At 43.2% G+C, this 26999-nt stretch overlaps 1 protein-coding gene across 1 annotated transcript in view; it reads right to left on the minus strand.

The window, feature by feature from the left end:
* Nucleotides 1-26999, minus strand: part of CFAP57 (cilia and flagella associated protein 57) — a 355646-nt gene that overhangs the window by 155953 nt on the left and 172694 nt on the right. Inside the window, exon 14 of the mRNA XM_085602986.1 lies at nucleotides 16405-16498. Within this exon, the coding sequence (XP_085459112.1) occupies nucleotides 16405-16498 (94 nt within the window). The remainder of the gene's footprint in view (nucleotides 1-16404; nucleotides 16499-26999) is intronic.

The following is a 26999-nucleotide window of genomic DNA, read 5'->3' on the forward strand; positions in this document are numbered from 1 at the left end:
TTTAGTCCACAATAGAATTGGTTACTTTTCCACATGGCCAAATAGTAATTTTTTAAATCATTTTTGAAAAAAATTTCCAATGGCAGTCCAATAACATTCCAAAATTTAAAATGTGCAGAAGTTACCGATAATCTCTAAATTATTGGTTTTTCAAAATTGCATTAAAAATTAAAAAAGTCCACATTACAATTGGTTATCTTTCCATTAGGCCAAATGATAATTTTAAAAATCTTTTTTTTACAAAATTGCAATGGTAATCCAGTAAAATGGTAAAATTATTTTGTCCAGATCTTGCCAAGTCTCTCTAAAATTTAGGTTTCAGGAAGATTAGATAGGAATTTGCTAAATCAAAAGGCAAACGTTGTTTGAAAATCAATTGGGAATCATTACACAGTGTCCAGCCTTTTTCACATTTTAGATAAACTGTGTAATGTCCAGAAGTAACAGTAGGTCCATCATGGAAAATTATTGCAACAGTTACAAAAGTTTTTCCTGAAATTGATAATTGCTGTCCTGTAAACTTCTTTATTAAAGTATCCAATTTTGAACCATCAGCTCGACATCGTTGCATCATTAAAATGACATACTGTCCGTATTCCTTTAAAATTAATGTTGAAAACATGTCAGAATTACACTCACCACATTTCATGCTATGATTAGCATCTTTAACTAATTTTGCAAAAGTGACTGTTTTACTCTCTGGCAATGTCAAATAAATAAACCTTTCATTATCAACAATAGAGCCACATATATTATAACAATTATCACAACTATGTTCCCATTTATAAGAGAGACCAAAAAAAATGTCAATGGGAACTCCTTCTTCTTCCACTACCTGAAGAAAATACATCAAAAATTCATGTGCATCTTGCTGTTCATTTTGAGAAAACTGTGTTCGTCCTGAACATACATCTAAAAGTTTTCTAATGTCAGTAGCACTTTCTATTTGAGTTTTATCTTTACTCAACTTTTGAAAAAGGAGACTCAGCTCTGAACAGAATCTTTTTCCCTGATTTACTATTATCTGCTCTTGCAAACTTTCCAGATAAAATGCAACATTCAGCACTACATTTGCGTAGCAGTTGACACCAGAGCTATTTTCAAAATGACATCCTACAACCTGTTCTTCATTTTCCTTTTTCTTTTTGCTTGCAATTACATCACTCCTCTTTTTTTTCCTCTTCTCTACATCTTCACTACAGATATTCTCATTTTTTCTTTTACGAGAAACTACACGTTTCTCCAACACAGGATACTGACCTAAATGAGGAGCATAGCTTCTTCTTAATCTATTATACTCCTTTACACAATTTGTATCAGCACTAACTTTTGATTCTTCAAAGTCTATCATGAATAAACCTGATAATGTTTTGACTCGTGACAAAGCAACATATGCCATACCTTCTTTGAACACAGTTGAACCAATGTTCACAAATGCACAATCTACAGTCAATCCTTGAGACTTGTGAATAGTTACAGCATATGCTAGAGAAAACGGAAACTGCTTCCTACGTACATATAAGTCTTTCACAAGCATAAAACGAACTGTACAACGACAAATATCTTTAACTTCATCTATCTGATCAAATTTTATTTTTAAACATTCAATTCCTTCTTTTTTCTGATAATTAATAAAACCCACAACTCTTCCCATCGCTCCATTAACTAAACCTTTCTCAACATCCAAATTTCTCCTTAAAAACACTCTACAGTTCATGCAAACATATAGATTTTTTTCTAATCCAGCTGTTTTGGAGATGTTCTTCTCTAGTGAGTCCAATTTATTTTTCAGTTTGCCTGTTACTGTGACAGTAATTCTTCCATCCTCAATTTTGTCCACTGCTTCCAATTTCCTGATCTCTTCCTTTTCCAATTTCAAAAGCTCCTCATTGAATATTGAGCATTCACGTAGAGTAGGCATTAAGCAGATGACACTTTTGTTTTCTGCAATGTTCTTGTATATCTTCTCTGCAACTATTTCTTCCTTTGGAAATAAATTATGTAGCAGCCGAGTCTGTAATGCTTTTTTGCCAGCTTCTGTGAGTAGTCCAATCCTGATATCTTTCAGAATACTTCCATATTCTTCATCGTTTGCTTGCCTCATATTAGTTGTAAGTTCCTTGTACTCAAAGAAGGACCAAATATTTGTATTACCGATGCTTCCCAATGACTTCTTCGTGTCTTCATGTGTCACAGTATTAAACACTGGTTGTCCTTTAACTGGAGTAAGTTGCAAAAGATCTCCAAAAACTATGACGTGTTTTCCACCAAATAACACGTCATAGTCTGTCTTCAAAATTTGCTGCATTCTTAAATGCACAAAGGCAAGCATTAAGTTTGATACCATGCTCACCTCATCAATAATGAGAACTTGCATCTTCTTCAATACTCGTGAAACTTCCAAGGATGCTTCTCCAGTTAGCTTGTTGAATTGTATTTTGTTCTCATGCTCCACTGGTAACATTAGCAAACGATGTAAGGTGATTCCTTTTATGTTATATGCTGCTAACCCAGTTGGAGCAGTAACCACACAAGACAACGTAGAATCCGTTTTTTGCTTTAGGTAGCTTCTGATGACTTTAATTAGGAAACTTTTTCCAGTGCCAGCTTGTCCGCTTACATACATCCTGATTGGATGAAATGATGTGCATGAGCACTCTTTTTTTACATGTAGAAATCCGTGATCAATTTTGTTTTTGATCTCTTCATAAATTTGTTGCTGCTCTTGATTCAGTTGTCTTTCCAAATTTTCTAAGTCTATAAATTCTTCTTGAGCTTGATTCATAGCTGTTTCCACTTCATTCATGGCTATTGATGCTTCATTTTCAACGATTGGTTGTCCTAGGGGATCTTGACTGTGTGTTCCTGAACTTTGGCTGTCCTGAGAACTGTCTCTAGCTATTTCTGCTGCAATTGTAGTTTCCTGTTCAATTTCTTCATTTAACATTTGCAGATAAGTTGTGAATGTATTGCATTGTATGCTGTCTTTGCAAGCATTAAATGAATCCTCATAGCTTTGAAATTCTCCCAGTAGTTCATCCTCTGTACGCCATGGTTTAAACAACTGTAAAAGAGCCAAGTAGTAAAATTCTTTCTTGTCGGTAGTGTCGCAACTCAGCTTCCGGTGATTTATCAAACTTCCTTTGGTTTGCTTCACCAAACATCCTTCTTCACCAACAACTTTATATTTTCCATTATTAATGTCTTCTGCAGCTTTCCGTGAATAAATGTAGTTCTGCAACACTTCATAGAGACACATGTTCTCCAGATGATGACTTCTCTTGGGATAATATGTGTCCAACATGTTTGTTTTCAATATATCTGTACTTTCTGGGTCATTCTCGGCCAAATATTCAATTTCTCCAACAGATTTCAGTACCCGATTTCTCATTGCTGCAAGGCCTAAACTTGCCCAAATTATTCTTCTTGACTTTGAGTAGAGACTTGCAGAAGATAACCTATCTGAACATTCGTAGGATCCAATTTCTCGATGCGATAACATCTTCAAACTGAAACTGTACAGCTTCTTACTAACAGTCTTCTCGTGAGAAATCTCTTCCCACATTTCCTTCAATTCTGTTTTTTCTGATTTCGTAATGTAAGACGTTACATATCGTGCAACAGCAATGGAATTGTCAGCTACATACTGTATATCCATGTTAGCGTTCCACATGGATAAAATGACTGGGTTGTAGTCATTTATATTTTTTGATTCTTCTTTTCTTTTAAGGTTGTAGGTATTCTTAGGTGATTTTCTTGTGATAGTATGTCTCACAGCTGACATAAAACTGTTTACTCTTCCATTTGAAAGAACAGGTCTAGGAAATCCAAATCGACATTTAGTGTAGTATTTTTCTTTGCTCTTGTATTTCCGTCGACAGTATTTTCCACACCGATGACTTTGGAAACGTAAAACTTGCTCCTTTAACTTGTTCTCTTCTGTGCTTTTTGGTATACCACATGTTGCATATTCTTCAATGTAAGATAACACTGCTTCATCAGTATCTGTTCCAAACTTTGGGGCATCCTTGATCCACAACAGCATATGAATATGAGGAGCACCTCTTGCCTGGTACTCTTTTCTCCAAAAGAAATCCACTACTTCTCCAAGGGGTGGATTTTTTTTATTGCAGATGAAGGACATCATAGCCTCAAATCTATGATTGAAATATCTGCAAACATTAACCGGATCCAATGAGCACAGTTCTCCTGCTGTCTTGTATTCGATGTTTTTAATGTTTGAATTGGCCTCTCGTAGAAAATCCAGTAAATCATCCCAAGCGTACTCGGCACAGCTTAGGGTAAGGAACCATGTTGGTGTTCCTAAATTGCGTAACATGCATTTTAGTTCACCATGGCGTCGGTACCAATATTCATTTGTCCCACGCTGACAAGCCATCAGATTGATCAGTTGTGTTTCCAAATGATCATCTCGGTGCTGCACTTTCTCCATAAAATCCTTAGCAGACACATTTTGTAAATGTACTCCACTTTTTAAAATGTGATTTACTGCATAAGACAGTGCAGACAAGTCGCTTTCAAATAAAAGATGGAACAAATAAGGAATACTTTGTCGAAATCTGGGATCTTCAGCATATAGTCTTGTAGTCCGATACTCTGAAGCTGGAATCTGTTCTGGACGTTCATCGTATCGTCCTCCTTTTCCCGTAGGAAACAGCTGGGGAAAACATCGAGCTTCCAAGCTCTCCTCCCATACACTCACGGGAGTTCCTTTTGCTTTCTTCATCTGAAAGAGATCAATATTGTCTCCCATAACTTCTTTCGAATGAAGAGGATGTATGCTAAAATGTTCATAAATTTCTTCTTCCTTTGTCTTGTCCACTTTTTCAATTTGTCCAGTTGGTGTTTCTGTGTCTTCTTGAAAATCTTCGTCTTCTTCTTCTTCTTCTATATAAATTGATTCATACCATTTGTTATTTTTTTTCAAATACAAATTTGCTCTTTGTACTTTCCGCACATCTACCAGCTCCTGCCAAATCTTCTTATTCTTTGTAGGTACACCATTAACCAGAATAATTAATGGTTCAGTTTCCAAAGTATCCGCATCAATAGTTTCCATATTTTTTTTCAAATCCAAGGGCAAATACACCACTCTACCTTTTAAACCTCTCAGTAAATCTGAAGGAGGTAATTTACCAGTTTTGGGCTCCATACGTACTATGGTCTGGAACGGATGAACACATTGAATGAGTATAGACTCATATGTATTTAATTCAGAAAGTTCAGCAGGAATAGCATCCAATTCTAAATTATTATGTACAGCTCTGGTCGGCATTCTATTTTCCTCTAACTTGTTGTAACAGTATTTACAAATACGCTGATCTTCACCCAATTCAAAACAATTTTCAAGAAATATATATGTGGCAAAATCCATCCACTTATAATTATCTTCATTTTCACTCTTTCTGTAGAGATCAACATTCCTAGTTTGTTTTCTATAATGAGTTCTGCGGCAACAAATACAAGTAACATTTGGTCTTTCATTAGAGACTATTGCAAATTTTGTTATGTGATCATTAAATGTCTTACTTACAGAAGGTTCTACATTCTCTTCCACTTCTTCCTCATTTACTGTGTCCTTCTCTGCACTGTTTTGTTCAGGACCAAAGTAACAAAACTGAATTTCATCAACAACCTTCTCTACATCTGATACCGTTCCTCGGAACAGAGCCCTATTCAATTCATTTAACTTTATTGCTGGACTTTTGGCAAAATACAACCGTCTCACAAACTTTCTCATTTCAGTATGATGAACAGCCAGCATCCTAAAATGATGGAAAACACTATTGCACACTTTTCTAGATAGACAAGCCAGAGAATGACCCTGCAAACCAGTATTCTCTCTCACTCTGCATGGATCCAGACTTTGAAGCACCTTAATCTTCTGTTTTACACTTTTTTTACTATATTCTCTTAGAAACTCTCGAAATCTGTCAATAGATTCCTGACGCACAGTGCAAATACTACTACAATTCCAAGTGTACACTGGGGCTTTAGGACGTCTCCCCATTGCCTCATCTGCCATCACTTGTACCTCATCTCTTGGAACCATTATCTCCTTCTCCATTATGCAACCATTTTTTACTTCGTATGAACGACCTCTGGTGTCAACTGCATGCAGCAAACTATTACTTTGAAAATAGCTCTCTTCATTAAAAAAAGGTTCACTACTTGAACTATGCATCCACTTTCCTAAAAACACTTTACAAAAGTTTGTTCTGTTCACTACTCTTTTGCTTTTGCTTTGTGATTTCAGTACATTAACCATTTTATCTAATGTACGCATCCTATTCAAAATTAATATGAATAGTTTCCTTTTTAATTCTAATGCTTTTGCTGCAATGGCTTCAATTTCTTTTTTTCTCTTGTAATAGTTTGCCTTTTGCTTATATTTCTTCACATCCTTTATCAAATTGGACATAACTCTTCTCTGAAACATTTTTCTACGTATCTCTTTAAACGCTGTTTTTCTGTTTATGTAAAACTTTTCAGTTGCAGAAGGTATATTTGCATTAACTAAATTCTCAATTTTTTGCTGTTCTCTTCGTTTTGTTACATTCTTCCCAGGACAGACATTTTGTACATTTTTCTTTGTTTTGAATATTTTTTTAAGAAATTGTTTTTTCTGCTTACCAGAAGATTTTTTCTTTTTCCCAACATGAGCATCTTCTACTAACTTTGGTCCTCCAGTTGTCTTCAAATATAGTTTTTTTTTTAGCGTTTTTTGAACTCGAGATTTTGTAGGCATCTTAAATTTTGTTCACTGTTCTTCAGCAATACCTGAAAAAAACTAAAAAAAAATCCTTTATTGTATTTAAATATATTACTACATTTCTTTTCACAATAGTCACAAAACAAAATTTCTTTGCCAATTTGAATGCACACAAACTGCTCTTTTTTTTGGGCAAGTGAAAATCTCTTTTACAAACTGTCACATTATGAAACCACTTTTCAGATTTTTTAAAAAGCCCATGTCCAGAGTGCTACACTCCAGCAAGGGCAACCAGCCTTAGTGAAGCTCAATGTATTTGCATTACAGACTGAAACCTGAAAACCCCACTCGCTTCTAAATACTGTGCATGACTATACACGGCAAGCACATGGGTGTGTGCTAAGACTCTGCTTCTTCCCCCAAAAATTCACTCCCCCTTTCCATCTAATGCAACTGTGAAATCACCAGAGCAAGACGCAATAAATCTCTGCCTATAATTCCTCTATGCACACAGAGTCATGTTTTCACATTAGTCCCAAAACGAAATTTCTTTGCCATTTTTAAAGCACACTTACTGCTCTTTTTTTTTTCGGGGCAAGTGAAAATCACTTTTACAGACTGACACATTATGAAACCTTTTTTTTAAATTTATTTAATTGCACTTGTCCAAGCTGTTTTTTTCAGACCACCACCATGTGTATTCGCGGTGACTGCCTACACTCCAGCAAGGGCAACCAGCCTTAGTGATGCTGAATGTATTTGCATTACAGACTTAAACCTGAAAACCCCACTCGCTTGTAAATACTGTGCATGACTATACATGGCAAGCACATGGGTGTGTGCTAAGACTCTGCTTCTTCCCCCAAAAATTCGCTCCCCCTTTCCATCTAATGCAACTGTGAAATCACCAGAGCAAGACGCAATAAATCTCTGCCTATAATTCCTCTATGCACACAGAGTCATTTTTTCACATTAGTCCCAAAACGAAATTTCTTTGCCATTTTGAAAGCACACTTACTGCTCTTTTTTTTTCGGGCCAAGTGAAAATCACTTTTTACAATTGGAAATCACTTTTACAGACTGACACATTATGAAACCACTTTTTTTGATTTATTTAAATGCACATGTCCAAGCTGTTTTTTCAGACCACCACCATGTGTATTCTCTGTGACTGCCTACACTCCAGCAAGGGCAACCAGCCTTAGTGATGCTGAATGTATTTGCATTACAGACTTAAACCTGAAAACCCCACTCGCTTCTAAATACTGTGCATGACTATACATGGCAAGCACATGAGTGTGTGCTAAGACTCTGCTTCTTCCCCCAAAAATTCGCTCCCCCTTTCCATCTAATGCAACTGTGAAATCACCAGAGCAAGACGCAATAAATCTCTGCCTATAATTCCTCTATGCACACAGAGTCATGTTTTCACATTAGTCCCAAAACGAAATTTCTTTGCCATTTTTAAAGCACACTTACTGCTCTTTTTTTTTTCGGGGCAAGTGAAAATCACTTTTACAGACTGACACATTATGAAACCTTTTTTTTTAATTTATTTAATTGCACTTGTCCAAGCTGTTTTTTCAGACCACCACCATGTGTATTCTCTGTGACTGCCTACACTCCAGCAAGGGCAACCAGCCTTAGTGATGCTGAATGTATTTGCATTACAGACTTAAACCTGAAAACCCCACTCGCTTCTAAATACTGTGCATGACTATACATGGCAAGCACATAGGTGTGTGCTAAGACTCTGCTTCTTCCCCCAAAAATTCGCTCCCCCTTTCCATCTAATGCAACTGTGAAATCACCAGAGCAAGACGCAATAAATCTCTGCCTATAATTCCTCTATGCACACAGAGTCATGTTTTCACATTAGTCCCAAAACGAAATTTCTTTGCCATTTTTAAAGCACACTTACTGCTCTTTTTTTTTCGGGCCAAGTGAAAATCACTTTTTACAATTGGAAATCACTTTTACAGACTGACACATTATGAAACCACTTTTTTTGATTTATTTAAATGCACATGTCCAAGCTGTTTTTTCAGACCACCACCATGTGTATTCTCTGTGACTGCCTACACTCCAGCAAGGGCAACCAGCCTTAGTGATGCTGAATGTATTTGCATTACAGACTTAAACCTGAAAACCCCACTCGCTTCTAAATACTGTGCATGACTATACATGGCAAGCACATGGGTGTGTGCTAAGACTCTGCTTCTTCCCCCAAAAATTCGCTCCCCCTTTCCATCTAATGCAACTATGAAATCACCAGAGCAAGACGCAATAAATCTCTGCCTATAATTCCTCTATGCACACAGAGTCATGTTTTCACATTAGTCCCAAAACGAAATTTCTTTGCCATTTTTAAAGCACACTTACTGCTCTTTTTTTTTCGGGCCAAGTGAAAATCACTTTTTACAATTGGAAATCACTTTTACAGACTGACACATTATGAAACCACTTTTTTTGATTTATTTAAATGCACATGTCCAAGCTGTTTTTTCAGACCACCACCATGTGTATTCTCTGTGACTGCCTACACTCCAGCAAGGGCAACCAGCCTTAGTGATGCTGAATGTATTTGCATTACAGACTTAAACCTGAAAACCCCACTCGCTTCTAAATACTGTGCATGACTATACATGGCAAGCACATGGGTGTGTGCTAAGACTCTGCTTCTTCCCCCAAAAATTCGCTCCCCCTTTCCATCTAATGCAACTGTGAAATCACCAGAGCAAGACGCAATAAATCTCTGCCTATAATTCCTCTATGCACACAGAGTCATGTTTTCACATTAGTCCCAAAACGAAATTTCTTTGCCATTTTTAAAGCACACTTACTGCTCTTTTTTTTTCGGGCCAAGTGAAAATCACTTTTTACAATTGGAAATCACTTTTACAGACTGACACATTATGAAACCACTTTTTTTGATTTATTTAAATGCACATGTCCAAGCTGTTTTTTCAGACCACCACCATGTGTATTCTCTGTGACTGCCTACACTCCAGCAAGGGCAACCAGCCTTAGTGATGCTGAATGTATTTGCATTACAGACTTAAACCTGAAAACCCCACTCGCTTCTAAATACTGTGCATGACTATACATGGCAAGCACATGGGTGTGTGCTAAGACTCTGCTTCTTCCCCCAAAAATTCGCTCCCCCTTTCCATCTAATGCAACTATGAAATCACCAGAGCAAGACGCAATAAATCTCTGCCTATAATTCTTCTATGCACACAGAGTCATGTTTTCACATTAGTCCCAAAACGAAATTTCTTTGCCAATTTGAAAGCACACTTACTGCTCTTTTTTTTTTCGGGGCAAGTGTAAATCACTTTTACAGACTGACACATTATGAAACCACCATGTGTAACTACAACAAAAACAATTCCCATTTCTATTATTCATTTCTTAAGTTACCACATACATCCCCTCTCAAACTGTAAACTCACCTTTAAAATTAGTTAGTTGTGAAAGAAATGTGACACTCAAACAGCAGATTATCAGAGCCAGGATCTCTGTTGTGTTCACCTCTCTCCTCTCAGCAGAACCAGATAATGGCAAACTTTCCCTCTATTTTTCCACACATATACATGTAAGTTTCAAATCTCAGTGCTTCCCCCTTTTTTTCAAATGTAATCACACATTTCTATTGGTTGAAAACCAACCCTTTTCCAAAAGTACCCTTCCCCCAACTTGACTTCTGCCTAGTACCCTTCCCCCAACTTGACTTCTGCCTGCTACCATAGCAACAGCTCATGGAACACTGCTGTGTAGAGTTAGGTCAGAAGTTCGACACACAATGTTTCAATTCCACAGAGCAAGAGTGCTTGACTTTTCAAACCTTACAGCAAATCCATAGTACTGTTCTTTGGTTACACATTTTTTTGTACCAATACAAAACATGCTTCTATTAATTTACACATACAGCCTAGTTTTTATTCTAGAATGGTATGAAACAGCCAATCAGTTCTTTTTGTTTTGAAAAAAATATGTATGCCTCCATTTCCAAACTGTCTTTCTTTTCATATTGCCATTCTACTGAAAGACACCTCCTGAGTGCATCCAGTTCTCCTTTGAAGATGTTCACAGTGTGGATTGTAGGGCATAGCTATGTCTTCTGGAGTAAAACGTTTGCAGAGAAAACAGGTATGGTGAGAGACCTTGCTTTGCCAAATGTAGACATTAAATGGATTGGTCAGAGAGGGTTAAAGTGGCACCAATTGATGCCATTGGTGAAATCCTTCATGCAAATCCAACACCCTGACCTCATAATAGTGCACTGTGGTGGCAATGACCTAGGCACTTTGACTGGGGTAGGTCTGGAAATGCTTATGAAGGACACCTTTGCACAACTGTTTACACTTTTCCCTAAAACTGCCTTTGTGTTTTCCAACATATGCCAAAGGCAAAAATGGAACTGGTCCAATCATTTCTGTCCGCAGATTGACAAAGCAAGAAAGCACGTCAACAAATCTGTTTCTGCTTTCCTCCGTGACTATGGTATGGGTGCCATTTACCACAACAACTTGCGTTATGACATGCAAGACATTTATAGAGGAGATGGTGTGCACTTCAATGATGAAGGGAACAGAGTCTTCCTCTTGAACCTTAGACTCTGCATCGGTACTTACTTGTAGGTACCACTAAAAAAATGACTTCATAAACACAACAGCTCTTTTTAGAGCTCCCTAATTTCTAAACTCTTAAATCTGCTTTTCATTTATTTATTTATTTATTTTTTTACCGTACGCTTACCGTAAGCTTACGGTACGCGTACCCCGTGATTTTTTTTAAAATCAATAAATGTTTTTTTTGTACTTTTCTGTCCTTCTTTGACCCCCTTACAAATGTTAGGGGGTCTGTAACTCTCCTCATTGCCCCCTTTCCTTGTTTTCTCTGTTTTTTTTCTGAGTGAAACACACAAAATGGCGGCCGCCGCTTCCTGGTTTCGGCCGATTCGAATGTTTACTAAGATCTATGGGCCAATCAGAATCTCCTTCGCGCACGCCATGTTTCTTCCGTACGCTTACCGTAAGCTTACCGTACGCGTACCCCGTGATTTTTTTTAAAAATCAATAAATGTTTGTTTTGTACTTTACAGTCCTTCTTTGACCCCCTCACAAATGTAAGGGGGTCTGTAACTCTCCTCATTGCCCCCTTTTCTTGTTTTCACTCTTTTTTTTTCAGAGTGAAACACAGAAAATGGCGGCCGCCGCTTCCTGGTTTCGGCCGATTCGAATGTTTACTAAGATCTAAGAGCCAATCAGAATCGCGCTCGCGCACGCCACCGTACGCTTACCGTAAGCGTACGGTAAGCGTACCGTAAGCGGGCTCAGATATATATATTGATTTAAAGGCTATTTTCTCAGAATCTACTGAACAGATTTACACCAAACCTACAAAAGGCACTTCCTTGACCTAGGGACTACCTCTCTGCCAAATTTTGAGTAATTCTGTTCAGCCGTTCGGGCTGTAGCTCGTTCTAAAGGTCCTATGGAAAAATGCATGGGAAAAACGCGTTTTGGGACCCCCCTTTTATCTCAGCCCCCGCTTGACGGATCCCCCCGAGACTTTCAGGGTAGGAGCGGAGCGTAGCGCCCCACCTATTTTGAGAAATTCGCGAGGATTCGTCGACCGGCGCCAAAGTTATTCAAAATAGAATGTTGAGGTTTTCCTATGGAAAAGGGGTCCTAACTATAACTACCTACTGGCGACCGCCAGTAGGTAATATATATATATATATATATATATATATATATATATATATAGATATATATATAACCTACTGGCGGTCGCCAGTAGGTAGTTATAGTTAGGACCTAGTTTCCGTAGGAAAAGTGTTTTTTGTTTTCCCAATAACTTTGACTCCGGATGACGAATCTTCGCGAAATTTTCAAAACTGGTGGGGCTCTCTGGTCAGCTCCTATCCTGAAAGTTTGGGGTGATTCGTCAAGCGGGGGCCGAGAAAAAAGGGGCGTCCCAAAACGCGTTTTCCCCATGCTATTTCCCATAGGAAATTTTAGGCACGGCTACAGCCCGAACTGCTGAACAGAATTACACCAAATTTGGCAAAAAGGTAGCCCTTGGTTCAGAAAGCGGCGCAGCTTTTTTTTTAAATGGTGTAAATCCGTTCAGTAGTTCCTGAGAAATTAAAAAAATAGAGGTCAAAAAATAAATTTCCTACAGGAAAGTTTAGACACGGTTATAGCAAAAAATGCTGAACGGAATTACACCAAATTTGGCAAAAAGGTACTGCTTGGCTCAGAAAGCGACCTTTTTAAAAATGGTGTAAATCCGTTCAGTAGTTTATGAGAAATTAAGAAATAAAGATAGTGATATCTATGGCCGCGGTGGATCCGCGCACCCTCCCTATCACAAACTACATGCTAATTGGCTGTCAACACTCCAAACCAGGAAGTGTTGGCAGCCATCTTTTTCCTCGGTAGAACTGAGGCACAAGAAAACAGAAAAAGAAACGCGTAAAACAAGAAAAGGGGGCAGGGTAGAAACACCCTGACCCCCTAGGCCTGCTCAGGGGGTCCCACAAGGAACCCAGGGCACAAAAAAGCATTTTTTTAAAAACAAAATTGGCGAGATTCGCGCACCCAGCGCGAATTTCGTCCGGAGAAAAAAAACAAAACGCCGGCTCCCACGCTTCGTTTAATTAAGCCCCCGGGTGGGCCAGGTCCCGGGGGCAGTAAAAAAATATGTGGGGGGGCCCCAATCTCCCCCACACTGCCCCAGGGACCGCCACCCCCCGGGGCTTCTTTTTTAATCTGTGGGGGGGGGGGGCTTTAAAGCCCCCCCAAGCCCCGGGGACCACCACCCCCGGGGCTTTTAAAAAACTAAAAATACTCCTGTATGAGGGAGGCTTGAGCCCCCCCCCACACACCCCGGGGACCGCCACCTCCCCGGGGCACTAATATGTCAATTTGGGGGTCCGTTAAGGACCCCCGAGCCCCGGGGACCACCACCTCCCGGGGCTTTTTACAGATTGGGAGGGGGGCCACGCTGCCCCCCTCCTGGAGCCTGTGGTGGCCCTGGGGACCGCCACTCCCCAGGGCCGGGTCCTGCAGTGTCCCCGGGTGCCCATCCCCGGGACACTGCTGTTTGCAATGACAGGGCGGGAGCCTCGCGTCATAAGTTGGGGAATTAAGTCCCCTTTAATCCTGAGGGCCCCTGGGGGCCAACTAGGCCACCAGGTACCTCCAGTAAGCGCCAAAGGCCTGCGTTGCAGAGAGGTGGTCCAGGCCACGCCCCTTTTTACACCACTTTGTATATATATATATATATATATAATGGTGCGAGAGAGAAATCGGATAGTTAGGATAGATATATGTAATATATCTTCAAGATAAGAAGAAGCAGAGTTAAGGACTGTAAACCTATACTTGCCTAAACATTCTTACCTTCAAGTTATTGTGGTAGTGGACATTCTGACTACAAAATATTAGCAGAATTTTTGTCCTGACAAAACTGTATAGGCAACTAGGAGGCATCCATCTGTTCACCAATACTACTCAGTCATAGTTTCATTTGTGTCTGTATTTCATTTCCTTTGGTGAGCGCAGCTCCACCGACCTCAGGAGCCATTGTTAAGATTGTGTCTGCCTTGGCTAATTCCAAGTGGTCCCTCTGCTTGGTGGTGGGGGTTACCATAAATGATTGTGTGCATGTCCTTCATTGTCAACTCCTCAAAGCCTCGCTCTCACCATCAGGGAAATTCCCTCAATAGTTTTAAGGCTTTTCCAGACCTAATACTGGGAAACCAGCATTCATGTCTCCAACAGGGCAGAAAAGGTCTTGGGCGCCGAAATGCCCCACAGTTTTTGATACATTAGTAGAGGATTCCCTAAGCTCTTGAGAAAGTGAAGACGGTTTGATGTGGATTTTGCCCACCAGATTCCCTCTGGGATCTTGCTGCTTCCTCTGGAGAAGCTCCTAGGGATATAAGAGCCTCAACAATATCTGGATGAATTCCTTTTGTAAACCAAGGAGGTTACCAGATCTGTACCCGGAAAGAATCACACGTTGGAAAAGCCCATTCCGTGTATCAGCTCCAGACTGTGGTTCAGATTGAAAAAAGCTCGGTTTACCTGTCAGTCTGCTTAGGAAGGGCTTTGACGAATCTGGACTTGCGGCCCCCTAAGAGAACTCAACAAGTTATGAACCAGAGCCTTCACTGGACAAGAGAAACCTACATTCTTTAAGTGCTCTTTATTTTATGAAGAATACATTAACTGAGAATTAGAGCTGGTCTAACAGTCCCAACAAACTTTACATTCAGCCAGGTTTTCAGGACATCCAAAATGAATATGTATGAGATAAATATGCATAGACAATTTTAATGAAGGATATTTTCATATTTGATGAACATTGTAAAAACCAACTGGATGTTAGAGCTTGGTGAGCCAAGCCCTACGTTTTCACAGGAGGAAAGGAAGGACCAACAAGGATGGTGCAAACTATTCCTTTGACAGACCAGCTTGGTTTTGTTATAAACACCAATGTACCCCAATCTAGGCCTAGATAGCTACACAACCTTTTGCCTACATTTGCCCTACCTTGCTCTGCATAACGGTTCTAGCACTGACCTTTCACCCAGTTACGTGCTGAATAAATGTTGATCAGTTTCCTTGAAACTGGCTTCATTTATTATGCATGAGGATTCTTAGTATCATATCTTAACCCCCTGCCCAGGACGTACACAGCAGCAGGATTAACATATTCTGTATAATAACTCTGTAAAAAAGTCACCGCTATCGTCATCCTTAGACGACAGGCCCACTGTACATGATTGCAACCCTTACATATCTAGGTAGAACCCCTGAGGGTACCTTTTTTGGGTATAAAAGAACCACATCTTCGCTGGGTAACCAGAGAAGAAGCTTCCACGCTGAAACAAGACACTGAGGTCCCTGCATGCAGAAACTCCAGCCCGCAGTGGTCTGACATCCCTTACGGGTTGTCCAACTCGAGTCCAAGACCGGGTCCTTTGTTCTCTCCCATCAGGTAATGGGGTTGGCTCTTTTCTAGGGGATTATTGGCTTTACACCCACATACATGCTAGGTACATTTAGGTACACTTAGATAGGGTTTGCATCGCCGGACTAGGCTCCATTAATGCCATATATCAATATACCTGCATATATGCACTGTTTTAGCACCATGGTAGAATTCTACCTTTTATTTACTCTGTTGCTGCTTGGAATCGAATACATCTGTTTCAGTCTAATGATTGTCGCAGCAAACATTTTTTACATTGGAATAATGCTGGTTCAATAAATGCAAATTGAAAACGTTCTCACTGTTTATTCTGTGTATCCCTCCAACTACGTGAGCACGAGTGACTGAGCGAAAAGTACTGGACTGTTTCCACAATCCCTGAAGGATCAAGGGTTGTCATGTTCGATAAATGCCAGAAACTATTTGCTCCTTGGTAAGATTAGGGGGCTTATGGTGGCACTGTGAGCTAGCTGGTCTAAAGGCTAACATATCCTTTGGGGGCGTCTGGAATTAATCTGTATACCAATCCCTTAGTTTATGTTGTCTAAACGCGCAGCTCCCATATAGATTTGTAGGAACTACAAAACTGTTTCCCTTCTGCTTGGCTCCTTCTCTGCCCTTGTGACCTTCCACTACCCTTCTCACCACCATACACTTACCGAGATCCTGCAATTCCATCGCATGCTTCTCCATGAGATCTCCCACGTTGTCTTGGTGACTGACTTCCATCTTCTCTTTCTCTGTTTTTAAAACCTGTAAACACACAAGGACGGGGGAAAAGATCAAAACATAGATAACAGTACAGTAGAAAATGTACTACAAGTACCTTCCTGAGACACTTGATTTTGTGCATCCACCTGTTTCCTTTCTGTCAGTCCTATTCCAACGAGGTCTGTACCACTGAGACTCAGTACAGGTATAAGGTGTTCATGAGATCACAGTCAGTTTGGCCCCTGTAGTCCTGTACCCATATCTGGGCATCATGGAATCCTGTGCAGTATTTTGCACGTACTACAATAGTAGAATGCTGGTGTGTTTATCACACAGGGTTTGCAGATGCCCTTACCAGTCAGCGGTCATGTGATCCTCCTCCCCTTCCCCGTGTGGCTTGTTGTTGACTGAACTGTAATTAGAAAACACTGTTTCTGCTTCTATAGCCTCCAGGCTGAGGGAAGAGAACAGTTTGAAATAAAAACAACCTCAACACCTTTTCTCTGTGTACAGTGATTGAAATAAATATAGGTGCAAAAATAAATGGTCAAAGATTGCCAACATCAGTAGGTGCAAAAATAAATGGTCAAAGATTGCCAACATCAGTACAATAGAAGAACAGGTACGGCCCCCTCCACCCCTGTCTCAGACGCTCACAGAGAAGCAGGAGTTATATATGGTGGGAGTGTGCCAGATTGCAAGAACCATTCCTAGGTCACTGTTCTACGAGGGCATCAGGGAAAAAGGGGTATATTCCATTTTCTTCTTTGGTACACTGAAGGTGGCTCGAGGTTGCATTGCACTGCACAGATCCTCTCTCCACTCCCATGCCACTGTAGGTCCCCGACTTCGCTTACGGTTCTCTACTCTTGCCTCATGTTGCCTTGTGTTCGCCCTTTGCTTTGCTCCAGCTAATTCAGTGACTCCGCTTCCATTATCTTTCTCCTGTTTCCCTGTGAAATTCAGCCTGTTTTGCCCTCTGTTAGTTCAGTAATTGTGTCCTTGTGTCTGCTGTGATTCCGCTGTCCTTATTTTTGTCCTGCTCCCCTGTGTAATTCAGCCTTTCTGCTCCTATTGTTTGTTTTTCTCACTGTTCACTACACCGTTGGAATAGCCTGCCCACCTCGCTGCTGCTCCTTCCTGCCTGAGCCCTCTCCCACTTCCCACCACCCAGTGCCCCGCTCCCTTCCCCGGACCTACCTAATGGAGTCTGCAGTGCATCCGCACCAAAGGCATGTCAAAGGGAAGCCCATCTGCGCCCGTGCGCGTCTGGACCGTGCCCAGCGCCTGAAACCCTGGTTCTCCCACCCTGCGTAACAACACCACTGCAGACCTCTGAACCCTGGATTCCGGAGGCATGGATAACTGCTGCTGCATATCTTCACACACCACCAGAGGACCATTCTCCTGCCTGCACTGCCACTTCACCTGCTACACTGAAACAACCAACACCGCCATAGACACTGCAAACACAACTGCATCCACCAAACCGACCAAAACCACAATGGAACAACTCCAGTAAATTCTACTCAAAACACGATCCCTCAGGCAAAATGCCCCCGAGACCTGGGACACGATCTCATCTCTCACCCTGGACCTCATCTTCCTCAAAGAGACCTGGCTGAACCCAGTTTCCACACCAGACATCGCTATCACCCCCTGAAGGATAGAAGATTACACACCAGGACAGAACCAACGAACACGGAGGTGGAATTGCCATAATCTAGAAGGACACCATCCGCTGCACGGCCTCCTTAGACAACTCGACCCCGATAATGGAGCATCTCAACTGCCAACTCCACAAAGACTGAAAAAGCACCATCAGAGGAACCCTTGCCTACAGACCGCCAGGACCATGTCTTCCAAGGGATCTTAATTTACACCTCGACAACCCCAGTGACACCAAAACAACCAACCTCCTGGAAAGCATGAGCAACATCGGCCTCAAGCAACTTGTCACCGACCCTACCCACATCGCAGGACACATACTCAACACCATTTTCACATCCAGCGACAGAGTTAAGTACAACCATGTCTCACAGCTCAGCTGGACCAACCACCACAACTTTCACTTCACCATCTCAAGACCTACAAACACTAGCACCATGTCCCCCAGCTCCACATGCAAAAAGTGGAGAAAGATATCGGAAGACCAGTGGAACAATGCCCTCAACTCCCACCTTCAAGACAGCACTCAACCAATGACACCGCCTCCTGGAAGAAACAAATGAGAACACCCTAACAGACCACATAGAAGCCAGAACAAACCACCCCAAGCAGCTCTTTACCATCTTGAAGATGTTCTCCAAACCCGCAGCAGCTGAGATCTACATCATCCAAGAACTGTGTGACACCCTGGTGGGCTCCTTCCACAACAAGATCTCAGTGATCTATGAGAACATTGAAACCCAATCCTCTGATGCCGACAGGATCACCCTGCTCACAAACCCCAAACACCTGCACCCCCATTGGGACCCTCTCACAACTCAAGCCACAATATCCGTCATGAACTCTGTGCAATCATTAGCACTCACGCACCCCTGACCCCACCACATCTTACACCTCGGGAGCACGATGATTGGCGACGAGCTCAAAAAAGTCCTGAACACCTCCATCACCTCTGCCTCCTTCCCAGAGGACTGGAAACACGTTGAAGTAAGGCCCCTCCTGGAGAGACGATCCGCCGACACAGCAAAACCAAAGAACTACCAGCCCATCTCCCTGCTCCCCTTTCCAGTAAAGGTTCTCAAGACGGCAATCAACCAGCAACTCACCGAACACCTGGAACACAACAACCACCTGGACCATTCTCAATCCAGATCGTGAGCTAACCACAGCATCTGATCGTAGCCAGTAACATCAGGGCCCTCTTGGACCACTGCAAAACTGCAGCCCTCATCTTCCTGTCAGCCGCATTCGACATCATTTTCCAAGAGACTCAATCACATCGGAATCCAGAAAGACACCCTCAGATGGATTGCTTCATAGCTCACCAGAAAATCCCAGAAAATCTGTCTCCCACCGTTCACCTCAGAACCTAAGAGAATCATCTGCAGCGTACTCCAAGGATCGTACCTCAGCCCATCCGCTTCAACACATACATGACCCCCTTGGCCAAAACCGTCAGATCTCACAGACTAAACACCATCTTCTATGCTGACAACACCCAGCTCATCCTATTGCTGAGGAAAGACCGCTCCACCACCACAGCCAACTTACACAGATGTATGAGGAATGTCGCTGACTGGATGAAGGACAACTGTCTCATGCTCAGTAGGGACAAGACGGAAGTCTTCATTTTTGGGAACACCACCTCACCATGGAACGATGCGTGGTGGGCTTCAAACTCTGCCCATCCCCCGCCCAACAGACCACGCCTGCAACCTCAGCATCATCTTAGACAGCAAAATATCTATGAAGAAACAGGTAAACTCATCTGCCTGCTTCCACACCCTATGCATGTTCCGCAAGTTCTTCAGCCTCAGCCTCGACCTCCCCAGATGGACCCACATCACACCCCACCTCAAGATTCTACACTGGCTACTGATCCAGAAGAGATTCCAGTTCAAAATGTTGATCCATGCATACAAAACCCTGCTAAATGAAGTACCAGCATACATCAACAAATGCATGACCTTCCATCAACCAACCAGACACCCACGATCTGCCTCCCTCTCCCTCGCAGACACCCCAAGGCTCCGCTGAAGCAAAAGCAGAGGACACTCCTTCCCACACCTGGTGGCCAAACATGGAACAACCTTCCCCTGCACCTCATGACTACTGCATCACTCTGGCAAGTCATAAAAGGACTCAAGACCTGGCTGTTCGAATGAGCAGATCACCATGAAGCAGTTAGCGACTTCAGTGCTTTAAAACCCTCACGTGTTTTGCCTCACTTTACAAATCCCTGATTGATTGATAGGATTCCTCCGCTCCTGAATGGAAAACTGTTTGGAGTATAGATCTCAAAATGCATAAATCAATTATGAACAGCCTGTTGGTATGCTTAGGTGCCCAAACCACTTCTTCACAACTGGTAAGAAATGGGGGAAACTGCATCACTGATTTACCTGGACACTGAGTCTCTTAAGTGGAAATGTCCATAATTCATGGGACGATCAAAAGTGCAGGGCAGACATCCAAGTGAAAACTGGAGAGCGTATTGCTCTACTCTTTATCCACCATCCCACATAAGACATCTTGATCTATAAGGATCAGTAGCGGCACTGCTGGTCAAGAGTGAGCCACCACTACCAGAAGTAAATAAATAACAGGGTCTCTGAATAAGGAGAGAGGTATTGGAGGTGGCTTTGGTGCTGCTACCCCACATGCATGCAAACATTGAGCATAAATATGGCTGAGGCTTTCTGGTGCTATAGCACTCAGTCTGTTAGTGATTTTAGGGTGATCCACTAATACGAAATGCTCTGTTGGCTCACAGTTTTCATTAATGAGTCCTAGTGGAAATAGTGATTAAGTGGGCCCATAAGAAGGGTGGTCAAGATTTGGAACGGAAATGTCTAGTGTGTCAGCTGGGCCATCCAAATGAAGGATCACTGACGAGCTTGAAAAGGGATGGAAACAGCCGATAAATCAAGGTCACAGTGTCACCTTCAGCTCCTATATGCTGTATTTATTTTGTGGCTGGAGAGGTTCAGTTCCAAGGTCTGGCCGGAAACCCAACTATCCATTCGTCTAATACATTAGAGTCTTCTAAAAATGTTGGCAGTTGTGAATCTACAACTTGTCCTTGAACTTCTTCTGAAGGCTGGAAGGAGCATAATAAGATGGTAGCTTGCAGAGTTGTCTGGGTTAAGGCTGACATTTTTTAAGGTAGGGAATACTATTGCGTTCTCTGGCACCACATCTGCTCATAGGCAAAAGCTGTACAGCTCAGTGATTTGATTGTTCAAGCAAGAAGTAAGTTTTCGGAGCTCATGCAGCGGGAAAGGGTCCACAGGGAGCTTGATTTTGCTTTACTAATGACCTTAAGAGTATATCAAGACTGTAAGTGTGTGAAATCCGACCATAAAGCACTTACCTCTCTTTACAAGCTAAGGAGGATTGGGGGTAGGTTGGCCATGAATCGCCTTAAAAACCAATTGAGATGCTTTAAAGTCATTAGTTGGCAGATAGACGACTTGCCACTTGCTGAATGAATATAAAATGTGTAGAGCGCGGACTTAGCCCAAGGGCGTCAAGGCGCTATATACGGAAACTGGGGGTGCAGATAAAAAGACATGCTCACACCGAGGTCTGAGAAAAAAGCCAGGTCTTCAAGATTTTGCGGAAAAGCAAATGGGACACCTGGCTCAAAAGATCATCCGGGAGGGTGTTCCACAGTTTAGAAGCAACCGTGGCGAAGGCTCTCCCTCCCCATTTGTCCTTCTTGAACCATCACTTGCTGGTGATGGAAAGGGATTTAGTGGATTGGGATATTAACAACAAGGTGCTGCAAAGGTAAACACTTAATCAGTGAGTACGTAGTGTGGAATGAGGGAGTGGAGGTTGAATCTTTTTCATCTCGAGCCACTGGCATCTCTCACTTATGGCCTTTCTAGAGATAAGGGATTCTAGGCAATCTTTGCATTGAAAAACACTACAAAGTTTCTGGCTTAAAGGGAAGGCAAGGTCAGCGTGGCTGGTGCTATACTGAAGGCTGCTGCAGGGAGCTGCCTAATGGCACTGCTACAAGAAATCCCAACAGACATCGGCTGTCCTGATAGAATGTCCTATTGTTAGCATAGGGGGAGCACGCAATCATTAAAAGCGGAGGGTGGCGGTTTGTAGGTATTTATTGGTGTATTCTAGCTGAATACAGGTGGCTCCTCCAAGGAGGGAGGAGAGACCCTCCTTGGAGGAGCTCACCAGTGACACCTCTACCCCTGTGCTGGTCATGTATGGGTTCAGTTGTTTGGGGTAGAGGGCTTGGGGAAGCAAACAGTACATATTATATAGATGGGTAACTGATAACATGGTGTTTTACATCTTGTTCTTGCAAGTGATGTCATAGTGATGTAAAAATGCAGTAGAAAACAGCCCCATTACTGACACTCCCCCTAAACAATTCTATCTGTTCAGAGCGTTCTACCGTTCTAATGATCTCTCCAAAAGATGTGAACTCATCAGAAATGGATAGCTTAAATGTTTGGTCATTGGTATTGGGAAGTCGCAGAGACCTTCCAACATAGAGGAGTCATTGATGCCTAAAGTCTGGAGCAAGAAAATAGAACTGAGGACCTTGTGCATGGCGGTGTGGGTGTAAATCAAGAAAATAGAACTGAGGACCTGGTGCATGGCGGTATGGGTGTAAATCAAGAGAATAGAACTGAGGACCTGGTGCATGGCGGTGTGGGGGTAAATACAGAAAATAGAACTGAGGACCTGGTGCATGGTGGTGTGAGGGTAAATCAAGAAAATAGAACTGAGGACTTGGTGCATGGCAGTGTGGGTGTAAATCAAGAGAATAGAACTGAGGACCTGGTGCATGGCGGTGTGGGTGTAAATCAAGAAAATAGAACTGAGGACCTGGTGCATGGCTGTGTGGGGGTAAATACAGAAAATAGAACTGAGGACCTGGTGCATGGTGGTGTGGGTGTAAATCAAGACAATAGAATTGAGGACCTGGTGCATGGTGGTGTTGGTGTAAATCAAGAAAATAGAACGGAGGACGTGGTGCATGGTGGTGTGGGGGTAAATCAAGAAAATAGAACTGAGGACCTGGTGCATGGTGGTGTGGGTGTGAATCAAGAAAATAGAACTGAGGACCTTGTGCATGGCGGTGTGGGTGTAAATCAAGAGAATAGAACTGAGGACCTGGTGCATGGCGGTGTGGGTGTAAATCAAGAAAATAGAACTGAGGACCTGGTGCATGGCTGTGTGGGGGTAAATACAGAAAATAGAACTGAGGACCTGGTGCATGGTGGTGTGGGTGTAAATCAAGACAATAGAATTGAGGACCTGGTGCATGGTGGTGTTGGTGTAAATCAAGAAAATAGAACGGAGGACGTGGTGCATGGTGGTGTGGGGGTAAATCAAGAAAATAGAACTGAGGACCTGGTGCATGGCTGTGTGGGGGTAAATACAGAAAATAGAACTGAGGACCTGGTGCATGGCGGTATGGGTGTAAATCAAGAGAATAGAACTGAGGACCTGGTACATGGCTGTGTGGGGGTAAATACAGAAAATAGAACTGAGGACCTGGTGCATGGTGGTGTTGGTGTAAATCAAGAAAATAGAACGGAGGACGTGGTGCATGGTGGTGTGGGGGTAAATCAAGAAAATAGAACTGAGGACCTGGTGCATGGTGGTGTGGGTGTGAATCAAGAAAATAGAACTGAGGACCTGGTACATGGCGGTGTGGGTGTAAATCAAGAAAATAGAACTGAGGACCTGGTGCATGGCGGTGTGGGTGTAAATCAAGACAATAGAACTGAGGACCTGGTGCATGGTGGTGTTGGTGTAAATCAAGAAAATAGAACTGAGGACCTGGTGCATGGTGGTGTGAGGGTAAATCAAGAAAATAGAACTGAGGACCTGGTGCATGGCGGTGTGGGTGTAAATCAAGAAAATAGAACTGAGGACCTGGTGCATGGCTGTGTGGGTGTAAATCAAGAAAATAGAACTGAGGACCTGGTGCATGGCGGTGTGGGTGTAAATCAAGACAATAGAACTGAGGACCTGGTGCATGGTGGTGTTGGTGTAAATCAAGAAAATAGAACTGAGGACCTGGTGCATGGTGGTGTGAGGGTAAATCAAGAAAATAAAACTGAGGACCTGGTGCATGGCGGTGTTTGTGTAAATCAAGAAAATAGAACTGAGGACCTGGTGCATGGCGGTGTGGGGGTAAATACAGAAAATAGAACGGAGGCCCTGGTGCATGGCGGTGTGGGTGTAAATCAAGAAAATATAACTGAGGACCTGGTGCATGAACCTTGAATAATGTGCCCAAGCCTGTCTGCTTGGGCAACACGGAGCCTCATGTACAGGTTTGGAGAGCAGGCTTTGTAAAGGGTAGATTATTCCTACTCTTGTGGGTTTCAGTCCGGTAACATATCCACTGACTGCTCCCTGGGTATCGCGGTGAGGGTCAATCCTCACGGTGAGGGAGCAGCTCTGTATTGGGCCCTCATTCCCACTTCAGAGGGATGTCTCTTGTACTTTCTCCCATATGCGTATAATTTCTCAGAGGTTAGTGCTTGGTGCTACTACACCATGCTCAAGAGCAATCCCTGTTTCTTGACTGCGTGCATGGGGAGCACACCCTGTACCTCATCTATGGTTCCCATTCTTGGTAGGTGAGTATTCAATTCAGTGCCAAGCCGATTATCACCATACTTAAGGGGCAAAGCACAGCCCCTGCACTTGGTCTTTTGTTTGCCCTCTTTGGGGATCATGGGGAATCCTTGGGGTTGGAATAGGCAGATATAGTCCTTGGATCTTGCACTTCATAGGAAAGAAACTGCTGTACCGGGTCCTTTTTCTCCACTCTCTTGGGTTTCACTCTCTTCCTCAATCTTGATTAAAGATCAGTCAGATATTAGATTCTTGGTCATAGTCAGAATTCATTTTTTAATCAGCTGCCGGATCTTCTCATTGTGGGGAGCAATTCCTGCACTTGGTTCGTTGACACTATTTCAAAGCACAGAGGGATCCGCAGTGACCCTAATACCATGTCCTCTCGCTAAAGCGAGGAGGCGAGTGATGCCACTCCCTGCATGTGGCCCTGTGACACCCTTTCATTGAAGAGACAGCAGACATGACCCTAGTCCCATGTCCTCACGCTCGAGAGAGGAGGCATGTGGCTGTGACACCCTTTCATAGAAGAGAGACAGCAGCCGTGACCCTAGTCCCATGTCGTCACACTCAAGAGAGTAGGCGAGTGATGCCACTCCCTGCATGTGGCCCTGTGACACCCTTTCATAGAAGAGAGACTTTAGCTGTGACCCTAGTTCCACGTCCTCACACTCAAGAGAGGAGGCGAGTGGTGCCACTCCCTGCATGTGGCCCTGTGACACCCTTTCATAGAAGAGAGACCGCAGCCGTGACCCTAGTCTCATGTCTTCACGCTCAAGAGAGGGGGCGCGTGATGCCACTCCCTGCATGTGGTCTGGTGACTCCTTTCATAGAAGAGAGGCCGCAGCCGTGACCCTAGTCCCATGTCCTCTCACTCAAGAGAGTAGGCGAGTGATGCCACTCCCTGCATTTGGTCCTGTGACACACTTTCATAGAAGAGAGACCGCAGCCGTGACCCTAGTCCCATGTCTTCACGCTCAAGAGAGGAGCCGAGTGATGCCACTCCCTGCATGTGGCCCTGTGACACCCTTTCATAGAAGAGAGACCGCAGCCGTGACCCTAGTCCCATGTCTTCACGCTCAAGAGAGGAGCCGAGTGATGCCACTCCCTGCATGTGGCCCTGTGACACCCTTTCATAGAAGAGAGACCGCAGCCGTGACCCTAGTCCCATGTCCTCACACTCAAGAGAGGAGGCATGTGGCTGTGACACCCTTTCATAGAAGAGAGACAGCAGCCGTGACCCTAGTCCCATGTCGTCACACTCAAGAGAGTAGGCGAGTGATGCCACTCCCTGCATGTGGCCCTGTGACACCCTTTCATTGAAGAGACAGCAGCCATGACCCTAGTCCCATGTCCTCACACTCAAGAGAGGAGGCATGTGGCTGTGACACCCTTTCATAGAAGAGAGACAGCAGCCGTGACCCTAGTCCCATGTCGTCACACTCAAGAGAGTAGGCGAGTGATGCCACTCCCTGCATGTGGCCCTGTGACACCCTTTCATTGAAGAGACAGCAGCCATGACCCTAGTCCCATGTCCTCACACTCAAGAGAGGAGGCATGTGGCTGTGACACCCTTTCATAGAAGAGAGACAGCAGCCGTGACCCTAGTCCCATGTCGTCACACTCAAGAGAGTAGGCGAGTGATGCCACTCCCTGCATGCGGCCCTGTGACACCCTTTCATAGAAGAGAGACTTCAGCTGTGTCCCTAGTTCCACGTCCTCACACTCAAGAGAGGAGGCGAGTGGTGCCACTCCCTGCATGTGGCCCTGTGACACCCTTTCATAGAAGAGAGACCGCAGCCGTGACCCTAGTCTCAAGTCTTCATGCTCAAGAGAGGGGGCGCGTGATGCCACTCCCTGCATGTGGTCTGGTGACTCATTTCATAGAAGAGAGGCCGCAGCCGTGACCCTAGTCCCATGTCCTCTCACTCAAGAGAGTAGGCGAGTGATGCCACTCCCTGCATTTGGTCCTGTGACACACTTTCATAGAAGAGAGACCGCAGCCGTGACCCTAGTCCTATGTCCTCACACTCAAGAGAGGAGGCGAGTGATGCCACTCCCTGCATTTGGTCCAGTGACACACTTTCATAGAAGAGAGACCGCAGCCGTGACCCTAGTCCTATGTCCTCACACTCAAGAGAGGATGCGAGTGATGCCACTCCCTGCATGTGGTCCTGTGACACACTTTCATAGAAGAGAGACCGCAGCCGTGACCTTAGTCCCAAGTCCTCACACTCAAGAGAGGAGG

This window comes from Triturus cristatus, chromosome 4_2 (assembly GCF_964204655.1).
Source record: "Triturus cristatus chromosome 4_2, aTriCri1.1, whole genome shotgun sequence".
Taxonomy (NCBI): domain Eukaryota; kingdom Metazoa; phylum Chordata; class Amphibia; order Caudata; family Salamandridae; genus Triturus; species Triturus cristatus.